We start from the raw sequence: 10,788 nt of genomic DNA, 5'->3' as shown, positions 1-10,788 counted from the left end.
CTCCCTCACAGCACTGTGGGAGCACCTTCACCACACGGACTGCAGCTCACCCCCATCTTCTCGAGGGCAATAAATTCATGTAATTCTCAGCTGCTAATTTTGTTGGAGTACAAGTCAAAACAATATTTTAAAAGGGAATTTAAGGAATTAATTACAGGGCGTGACAGGGTACATGCAGGGAGGATGCTTCCCCTGACTGGGGAGTCTAGAACCAGGGGTCAGCCATTTAGTACTGAGATAGGAGGAATGTCTTCCAGGGCTGGAATTCTCTACCCCAGAGGGCTGTGGAGGCTCAGTCATTGAGTATATTCAAGACAGAAATCGCTAATTTTTGGATATTAAGGAAATCAAAAGATATGGGGACAGTGCAGGAAAGTGGAGTTGAGGTCGAAGATCAGCCATGATCTTATTGGTGGAGCAAGCTCGAGGGGCCGAGTCGATGACTCCTGCTCCTATATCTCATGTTCTCATAAAGGATGAGTTGGAGAGTGGGATTAGACCAGTTAGTTATTGAAGGTTACGAGGAGTGAGCAGGAGAGTGGGATTAGACTGGGCGAATTATAAAAGCTATGGCGAGCAAAGAGGAGATTGGAATTAGACTAGGTGAGATATTAAAGGGTAAGGGGAGTGAGTCGGAGTGGGATTAGACTGGGTGGGATATTAACGGGTACAGGGAATGAGAAGGGGTGGGATATTAACGGGTACAGGGAATGAGAAGGGTGGGATATTAACAGGTATGGGGAGTAGGTAGGACAGTGAGATTAGATTGGCTGGGATAATTGAAGGGGATGGATAACACGCGGGAATCTCTAGAGTGGGCTATGAACCAATGGCCTTCTAACTTAGAGGCATGAAAGCTACCAAATGAGCCAAGGCTAACACTATCGTGTGAGAGGGAGAATGGCCAAAAGCTGGAAAATTACATTAGCAAAATGAAGACAGACTGAAACTGTGAATAATAACATTTCCAGACAGAATACAAAGGACGAAGAGGAATAGTGGTTCACCACTGTGTAAAGTCTACCTGCAGGGACATTTATTTCACCAGTGGACCCATCTCCCATGTAGCATTGAGTTAGTGCCACATTATTATAGGGACGCGCTTATTTGCACTGCCAAAATGGCCACCATGCTCCACCCTTTGTCTATGATTGGTCCCCTTGGAGGATAAGCCACACCCTGAAGTTTCACTGGAATGTGTAACTGGAACCGCCCATCCCAAGGTCCCAAGGACTTTGCAAATTGTAACTCGATCCACTTTGACTTCCTGAAGCGGCAGAGGACAGAGCTCCCCAGAAGACAGCAACGGCCAGCCAAAGTGCCTTACCCCTGTCCAAGTACATGTCTCCAGGTCGGCAGTCTCAGGCCACGCATCCAGCTTTTCGGCCAATCAAGGGACGTTGGGATAATGCAAGAAAGTGGAGTTGAGGTAGAGTGAATGATCCGGGGCCCTGGCGGAGCTCGACAGACACCACATAGGGAGACGAAGCTCGACAGAAGCAGCATTGGAGGGGGGGGGGGGGGGGGGGGGGGAGGCGGAGCTCGACAGGCTCTGGCGCAAAAACCACGCAGTACAAATAGTTACACTGGAGATTTAAATACAACCTGATAATGGCTGCCCCCTGTAGGATCACTGCGCGATGCAAGAGCACTGTCCCAGCCCAATGGCAAGGAGCTGGAATTCTGAGCGAATGGAGGATTGGGTGGGACGGCTGAATAAATCCCACCGAACTCAATAAGGGAACTAAAAACACAATGCTCGAATTCTCAGGTCAGGCAGCGTCTGTGGAGCGAGAAACAGAGTTAACGTTTTGGGTCCAAAACATGAACTCTGTTTCTCTTTCCACAGATGCTGCCTGGCCTGCTGAGATTTTCAGCCTTCTCCATTTTTATTTCAGGTTCCAGCATCAGCAGTATTTTGCTTTTGTTTTCAATAAGGGAACAGTTCTCCCACCATGAAGCGGAATTGGCAGAAACTTGTACACACAGATCGTATCAGGAGATGGTATCAGTCAGCTGAAACATGGTAAGCTTCTGTGCAGGCAAGACAAATTTATGCAGTGCCTTATCCCAGTGATATGCCAGTCACACAAATTACTTTTTGAAGTGTAGCGAGTGTTCTGACACAGGAGGAGACTTGTCTGGAAGTATTGACCACGTCACGTAATTGAATTTTCTAATCGTGAATGTTGCAGCACTAATAGTTGAGTTTATTTTTGTTCTCTGCCACAAGTACCTCACACATCTGGATTTGAACCAGGAGATGTGGGGTACAGTCAATCAAGGCAATGGCAACATTCAAAGGGGAGCAATGGTCCCGGGTTACAGGGGACAATCATCAATCTTTCCTAATTCCTATCCGGGCCCCCCGATAGAACTTGCATTTCTGTGGCATCGTTCACACCCTCAGAATATAAGAATATAAGAAATAGGAGCAGGTATTGGCCATATGGCCCCTTGAGCCTGCTCCACCATTTAACACGATCATGGCTGATCTGATCATGGACTCAGCTCCACTTCACTGCCCGCTCCCTATAACCCCTTCTTCCCTTATCGGTTAAGACATTGAATAAATTTAAGACAGAAATAGACAATGTCCAGTTTCCACAGCTCTCTGAAGCAGTGAATTCCACAGATTTACAACCCTCAGAAGAAATTTCTCATCTCAGTTTTAAATGGGCGGCCACTTATTCTAAGATTATGCCCTCTAGTTCTAGTCTCCCCTATCAGTGGAAATATCCTCTCTGCGTCCACCTTGTCAAGCCCCCTCATAATCTTATACGTTTCGATAAGATCACCTCTCATTCTTCTGAATTCCAATGAGTAGAGGCCCACAACCTTTCCTCATAAGTCAACCCCCTCATCTCTGGAATCAACCTAGTGAACCTTCTCTGAACTGCCTCCAAAGCAAGTATATCCTTTCGTAAATATGGAAACCAAAACTGCAGTGTTCCAAGTGTGCTCTCACCAATACCCTGTATAACTGTAGCAAGACTTCACTGCTTTTATACTCTATCCCCTTTGCAATAAAGACCAAGATTCCATTGGTCTTCCTGATCACTGCACTTTGTAGCCTGTTGAAGTGTAGTCGCTGTTGCAGTGTAGGTCACGCAGCAACAAATTGGACAAAGCATGCTCCCACAAAAGCAATCACCAGGTAATGTTTAAGTGACTGAGGTCAAAGGATAAATATTGGCCAGAACACCAGCGATATCTTCTCTGCTCTTCTTCGAAATAGTACTATGGGGTCTTTTCCTGCCAGCTGAAAGGGCAGATGGGACCTCGATTTAATTTTTCATCTGAAAAAAGGTACATCCGACAGTGCGGCGCTCCCTCAGTACTGCACTGGAGTGTCAGCCTAGATTTATGTGCTCAAGTGTCTGGATTGGGACTTTGACCCACAACCTTCTGACCCAGAGGCGAGAGAGTGCTACCCACTACATCTCCCTTGTACTTCATTGGCTGTAAAGCACTTTGGGACATCGGGTTGTGAAAGGCGCTATATAAATGCAAGTTGTTTCTTCGCTCTTCCCTCATTAAAAAAAATCTGTATGGCAGTGTTGAAAGTTTTAATTGACCCAGCATACGGAAACACAGCTGATTGAAAACCCAAAGGCACCACCTTCTGGACACTGCCTCAAACAACACCGTCCTGTGCATTGAAGCAGTCACTCCCCCTTTCCACCGACTGGCACTCCAATCTGCGGCCTTCCCCTGCTGGTCCTGCAACAACCCACGATTAACAGAACGCCCTCTGCTTTTCAATTCTAACCCTCTGGCAAGGAAATGAAACCCAGTGCTTTGCTTGCTTTCTGAATATTTTTTTGTGTTATGTAAAACAGGGGGTTTCATTAATCAATTTTAATGTCAAATTGGCTTATTTTGCAGCTCATTGAGACACACCAATACCTTTGGGCAATGACAACACTTGTCCTTTCAAGATTTCTCAAGTGGCAGCAAGTGGCACAATAACATAATAAATAGGAGCAGGAGTCAGCCATTGGGCCCCTCGAGCCTGCTCCGCCATTCAATAAGATCACGGCTGATCTGATCTTGGCCTCAACTCCACTGCCACCCGCTCCCCTATAACCCTTGATCCTCGAGAGCTCAGGGCTGGCTTCGGAGATCTGCAGGGGTTCCCCCCCCCGGGGAGCTGAATCAGTCCTTAAATCAGGTTCGTCCGCCAACAACCTCGACACTTTTGAAACCTACTTTCGGAAGCAGCTGGTGTGAAATAAAGTCAAACGCGAAAGCCTTAAAAAAGAACGTATTACCGTGTTAACACAGCCAGCGCAAGAGGCCAATTTAAAATTAACTTTTTAATTTAGCATTTTAGAAAAATACATGTCACTCAGTTTCAAAGAATCTTTGGAATTTCTGATGGACAGAAATCGATCGCCACGCCTCGATATAAAGCAATTCTCAGGTGAGACACTGATTATTTTTTCTTTTTTTTTTTACAAACAGTGGAAAACTATTCTTTTCTTTTATAAAAAAAAGCTCAAATACAGTGCATGGAAGAATACAGCAGCCCAGAGACAAGGCAAAGTCTGATCGATGTCCGGCGAGTATCCGTTGGGAATCACAACACGTTTTGCGTTGTCAGCTGCTACTGGCCAACCACAGCCCAGTGATAACTGCCAACTACAGCCAGCCCGGCGATAAAGGCCAGTTGCTTGCCTTTTGCGCCCCCCCCCACCCGGAGGCTCAACATTCTCGGCTTGAAAACTTGCGCAAAAAGCAGGCCCCAGCAAAATCCTATTCCTTTACACACCAAAAAAAAAGTCGCCGTGCGTTAGACGCAATACTGCTTTGCTCGTTGGGTCCTCTGGACGGGTGGCAGCAATTCCAGTGCTGGCACACCCAGTAGCCAAGGCGCCAGCTTCACCAGGACCCACTTCCAGGAGCCCCTGGGTGACCACTCTCGTCGCCCATGCATTGGGAGATTCTGCGGGGAGGGGATGGCACAGGATACACCCCTTCAAGGCCACTGCAAAAAGAGCACGAGAGTCGCCACCTCACGAGTGCAAGAGCCCGGGAGGAGGAGGGGCGGGGGGCTGGAATTCTCCAAATGGCATTTGACGCTAATTAAAATTCATTGACTTTTTTGGAACCTTTAAAAATGAACGTCTCTGTATTGCACGAGAGAGCATCGGAGAATCACTAAAATCAGTTTTTAAAAAGAAAAGTACTGTCAGACTTTCAACCTCTGGTTTAAATTGACATTTTTGGACATCTCACTCAGTCTAGTGCCCAAAGAGACTGGAGGCAGACAGGGCGGGGAGAGGAGAGGAGGGTGGGGAGAGGAGAGGAGGGAGAGGAGAGGAGGGTGGGGAGAGGAGAGGAGGGAGGGGAGAGGAGAGGAGGGAGCCAGAGCAAGGAGCACGGAGGCAGACAACACATGCATTTAACATTCAGCGTTTTTTCTTTTAGTTCCATAGGCCTCGCAGGTAAATGGGGGAAATTCCAGAAAGATACTGAAACCTTTTCAAACGGTGTGCGTTTCACGTTCCAGCGACATTCACATCTTTAAAAATCAATAAAAAGTTCAAAAGTCAATAAAAAGTTTAACATTCAAGCCCCCGCTCCCCTTTCCTCCTATGTACGTAACTTGTAGTGACGGCAGGTTTCTTTTTTAAAAAGCATAGAGAAATTCCCTTCAGTCCTTCTCAATAATGCAGCCAAAATCTGGCAAAACCTCTCACTCTGGAGCAATTAAAATATATTTCTATTATAAATATTGTTTTCTTGTTGCAAATTACCTGCCCCTTTTACCCTTCTCTGCCAATAGACATGGAGTAGACTTCCACAGATACTCGCCAACATCAAGTATCAGCAGCAGGCTATTTGGCCATGGATGGCACCACGAAGCCCATTTCTGTCCTTGCCTGATTTCCTTCTGTCCCCCCAGTATGGGTTACTGGACAGGGTTCAGGAGCCAAGACCCGTTGTTATTTAGTTACCCCGCCCTCTTCAGCAACACCTATGGCAGCTCCTTTCTCCAACCCCACCCCCGATTAGTGCCATGGAAGATGGACCAACGCTCGCACGGGGACCGTAAACAAGTGTCTCTCTGTCGGGCTCAGCGAAGAGTTGCCTTCAGCCGACTAGCCACCTCATGGGCTGATGGCCGGGGGTTTGTCAGAGGATTACAAACTAAATTTCAACTTGCATTGACAGGCTTTTCTGCAAAGAACATCACATCACTTAATGAGCCCTTGTGCGTGTGTATAAATAAATATATATCACAGGACAAGGACAGGTCACTTTACCTGTGCTTGCTTCACTTAATCATCCCTCCCTGCCCACACACCCCCCCAAAAATGCAATAGGGTTTCAACCTTAGAGGGTTTTAAATAAGGCCCCAGCAGTTCAGATTCTAAAGCCAGCTCCAACTTCCTTGGTTCGAGAGAGGATTTATTAAAACTGATCTTCCGAGCAATCGTCAAGTACTATAACACAGACAGGGTCGACCATTGTCAACTTGCCTATTAGCAATGCCCAACATTCGGGCCTGGGCCCCGAAATCAGCTCCTCTTCCATGTCTATAGATTTTTCGTAACTTGACTTGCACATTAAAATTGCCCTCTAAAATATAAAGGGAGTCGGTTGGGGGGCCCGTACAAGCTTTCAGGGAGAGTTCCCAAAAGCAACCGTCAAATAACGGAGGGCTTGCACACAGAGTATTACGGTAACTTCCTAGTTCACCTCTTTGAAGACTGCGGGTTGTTCAATGCGATGCTGCATTTAGGCTGTAGAGGGGGCCGCCCCCCCCCCACCCTCTTAGGACGAGGGAGCCAGGTTCCGCTGCTGCCTCTGAGTCATGAAGTACTTGAAGAACTCGTAGACCGTCCATGAGATGGCGGTGGAGGGCATCTGGTAAATGACGCGGGCCTGCACGCCCCTGAAATACGCTGGCAGGCCGCCGAGCCGGTAGACGGCCCGGAAGGCGTTGGCCATGCCCGAGAGGTGCCCGTTGCCAGCCTTCAGCGTGCCCACTGCCAGGCTCTCCTGCGTGTTCAGCAGTGTCTTGCACACGTCCAGCGGGGTGGTGGCAGCGGCGGCCACGGCGCCGGCCAGGGCCCCCGAGACCACGTGGGACAAGGGGTTGTACTGCCGCAGGGGGTTGAGCTGCTCCTGCATGACCTCGTAGGTTATGAAGTGGATGGCCTGGAAGGGCACGTTCATGGTCAGCTGGGTGGTGTAGGTGCGGTAGAAGGCGCTGCTGCCTTCCACTCGCCGCACGATCCGTATGCAGTCCAAGACGCCCTTGTACGGAGACTTGAACATCTGCATCCGTTGCTTGACGGCTGCGCGGGTGGGGAAAGAGAAACACAAAAAGGGGTGAACTACGACCACCGGCCAACGCTCATCATCAATCACTACCCAAAGAAAAAATAAAACCTGTCTCTCGCCTCCCCCCGCCACCCCTCCTTCGCGAGTTTCCAGTTCCACAGCCACTGGATGCCCCCTCGGCCATCCCGCTCCACCGCTCTTTGCTCATTATGGGAGTTTGGACAACCTGCAAAGTCCCCCGCAAGCCCCGATTCAGAAGGAAGGACCTTCGCAATTTCCTCAACCTGGGTTGGGAGGAGGGGTGGGGGGGGTCACTGGGTCAGCGCAATGTCAACGGCTCAGCACGGCCCAGCAGGCATCAATTCAGGTGCGGGAAGTATTGTAGGAGTTGGGCTTTCTCTCTCTCCCGCCCACCCCCCCGGCCACCAACGTCAGCTGTGGCTCAGTGGGCAGAAGGTCGTGGGTGCAAGTCCCACCTCCAGGGACTTGAGCACAAAAATCTAGGCTGGCCCTCCTAGTGCAGTGCTGAGGGAACGCTGCACTGTCGGAGGTGCCGTCTTTTGGTTGAGACACTAAACCGAGGCCCCGTCTGCTCTCTCAGGTGGATGTAAAAGATCCCATGGCACTATTTCAAAGAGCAGGGGAGTTATCCCCGGTGTCCTGGCCAATATTTATCCCTCAATCCACATAACAAAAACAGATTATCTGGTCATTATCACATGGCTGTTTGTGGGAGCTTGCTGTGCGCAAGTTCGCTGCCGCATTTCCCACATTACAACAGTGACAACACTTGAAAAAGTACTTCATTGGCTGTAAAGCGCTTTGAGACGTTCAGTAGTCATGAAAGGCATGATATAAATGCAAGTCTTTCTTTCAGGCCTCATGCAAAGCCTATTTGTGCACTTGCTGCCTTTCAGGCTGAAATGAGCTCTCAGTACCTGGCGGCAGACCTCCCAGTCTGCATGGCTCAGTGCTTTTACCCTATCAGTCACCAGAGGGAGCTCATACTTTCTCTCGGCTCCTCACACCACCGAAGAAAGAGAGCAGACTAAATCCTCACTGCACTGATCGATGGATCCACCTGGCCAGTATTATCTCCGAGGACCGCAAGAAATGGAGCCAAGTAGAATAGAGCCCTTTGTGACTTGGGACGCTAACTGACCTTTAACCGCTGCCCCCCCCCACCATTCCCGCCCAGATGTCATTACCTTCAGCTGGCGTCATCACGGCATCGTGCAGCAGTGTCGCCATACTCCCCGCCACACCTACGGAACAAAGGGGACATCAGCGAGTCTGGACCTCACGTCGCAAAGACCTCTGGTCACAACCCACGCACTGCCTTCAACATCCAGCGCAGGAATTACACAGCTGGGGGGCCAAACGTCCCACTTCCATCATCTACACAGCCAGCATTTTACAGGCACCAAGATGCTCTGAAGAGCAGATGGCCCTACGCACATGGTGCAGTGTAGGCCCAACGAGCTCTTAAAGCTACATTCGGCCAGAGACGTACGCAATGCTTCAGAGTATGTCCAGCCCTGGCCTCATGAGATCTTGATAACAGCTCACAGCCAAAGTAGTACTTTTTCTGAGATGCAGTCACTGATGTAGGAAGAGTGTACCGGTGGTGTCCAGAAGGAGTGTAGAAACAGAGAAAAGACACTGGTTTCTATTGAGCCATATTGCAGTTGTCATCATGGTCAACACATGAAAGGTAGACAGAAGTGATCTTAACGTTGACAGGATCAGATGCCACTGTGCTCCAATCCATGGGCCATACTGGTGGTCTTACAGTTAACTGGGTGGCAGATTTTGTCTGCCAACAATGTTCCTGGTGGCTTCCCCATCAACCGCCTCCCCAACACACAGAGTTAATGGAGAGCAGGCCACTATCTCACCATTCTAACTCCACCCATATGAAGATGGCCTGATCTCATCAGAAACCCACCTTGCACCCCAATGACAACAACAACTTGTATTTATATAGCGCCTTTAACAGTGAAACGTCCCAAGGCGCTTCACAGGAGTATTATGCGATAAAAATTTGACACCGAGCTGCATGAGTAGAAATTAGCACAGGTGACCAAAGGGACAGGTTTTAAGGAGCGCCTTGAAGGAGGAAAGAGAGGTAGAGAGGCGGAAAGGTTTAGGCAGGGAGTTCCAGAGCTTGGGGCCCAGGCAACAGAAGGCACGGCCACCAATGGTGGAGCAATTATAATCAGGGATGCTCCAGGAGGGCAGAATTAGAGGAGCGCAGACATCTTGAAGGGTGGGGGGGGGGGGCGGGCGGAGGGTTTGTGGGACTGGAGGAGATGAGAGAGATAGGAAGGGGCGAGGCCATGGAGGGATTTGAAAACAAGGATAATAATTTTGAAATCGAGGCATTGCTTAACCGGAAGCCAATGTAGGTCAGTGAGCACAGGGGTGATGGGTGAGCAGGACTTGGTGCAAGTTAGGACCCCGACAACATGGCCTAGATCTGTCTACCCAGCAGCTGAGGAAGGTCAGCTAGTGCAAGTCAATTCACCAACACCCAGGCTGCCTGTAAAGTCCTCCTCCATCCCAAGGATAAGGGCCCCAAATGATTTTTTAAAAGCTTCCCCAAAATAACCTATTATCAGCAGAGAAGCCATGAAAATCTCACACGTCATAGCCTGACACCACCCTGAGCTCCCCATTTAGTCGTGCTACCTTCTACATAGGGACCGAGTCGTAATTTGTTCCACGCACCTCAGGGGTACCTTCTTGGATGGTGTCCTTGCCATTTAGGCAGGCACTGTGGCCGGAATATAGGAGCTATTGAAACAAATTCAATTAGTTCATTCAATTGCTCTTTCTCCACATGCCTTCAGCTCTCCTAGCTCAGGGTACGACGGTCTTGGCTGGGCCAGTAGTCAGCAGATTCCAGAGTGCTCTGCATTGGGTAGCTGGATGCTACAGGTAGTTAAGAGTTCAGTGGTTTCACCTGGTATGCACTTGGGGAGTCTCTCAACTTGGGTTCTGACAACCACACATTGAGTAAAATGGGCCCATCTTCTCTGGAGTGGAGAAGAATATTATAACATTCTGAGAGGGCTCAAAAGGGATTCTGGGAGGATGGTTTCCCCTGGCTGAAGAGTCTACAACTAGGGGACACAGTCTCAGGATAAGGGGTCGGACATTTAGGACTGAGATGAGGAGGAATTTCTTCACTTAGAGGGTGGTGAATCTTTGGAATTCTCTATCCCACAGGGCTGTGGAGGCTCAGTCCTCGAGTATATTCAAGGCTGAGATCGAGAGATTTTTGGGCACTAAGGGGAATCACGGGAGAGAGAGAGATTGGGTGGGAAAGCGGAGTTGATGTAGAAATTCAACCATAATCTTATTGAATGGTGGTGCAGGCTCGAGGAGCCGAATGGCCTACTCCTGCTCCTACTTCTTATGCTCAAACCCGTGCTAAAGCTCTGCGGATTTAGTCAAGAGCTCTGTCGACCCCCGTCAGCCAAACAAAAC

General features: G+C 49.2%; 1 protein-coding gene across 3 annotated transcripts in view; it reads right to left on the bottom strand.

Moving 5' to 3' along the window:
• Positions 1-4,304: 4,304 nt before the first annotated feature.
• Positions 4,305-10,788, bottom strand: part of LOC139235033 (mitoferrin-1-like) — a 33,140-nt gene continuing 26,656 nt past the window's right edge. For 2 of the 3 annotated variants that reach the window (XR_011588404.1, XR_011588405.1), the window contains 3 exons: positions 8,505-8,561; positions 6,709-7,310; positions 4,305-5,527 (listed from right to left, as the gene is read on the bottom strand). Coding sequence is in view for 1 of the 3 variants with exons in the window: in XM_070866134.1 (XP_070722235.1) it covers positions 6,784-7,310; positions 8,505-8,561 (584 nt within the window). In the remaining 2 variants the exon portion in view is untranslated. Of the gene's footprint in view, positions 7,311-8,504; positions 8,562-10,788 lie in introns of all 3 variants that reach the window. The other variant, XM_070866134.1, reaches the window with a different exon arrangement.

This window comes from Pristiophorus japonicus, chromosome 22 (assembly GCF_044704955.1).
Source record: "Pristiophorus japonicus isolate sPriJap1 chromosome 22, sPriJap1.hap1, whole genome shotgun sequence".
NCBI lineage: Eukaryota > Metazoa > Chordata > Chondrichthyes > Pristiophoridae > Pristiophorus > Pristiophorus japonicus.
Note: the sequence above shows the minus strand (reverse complement) of the source record. Positions and strands in the feature narration are given on the sequence as shown.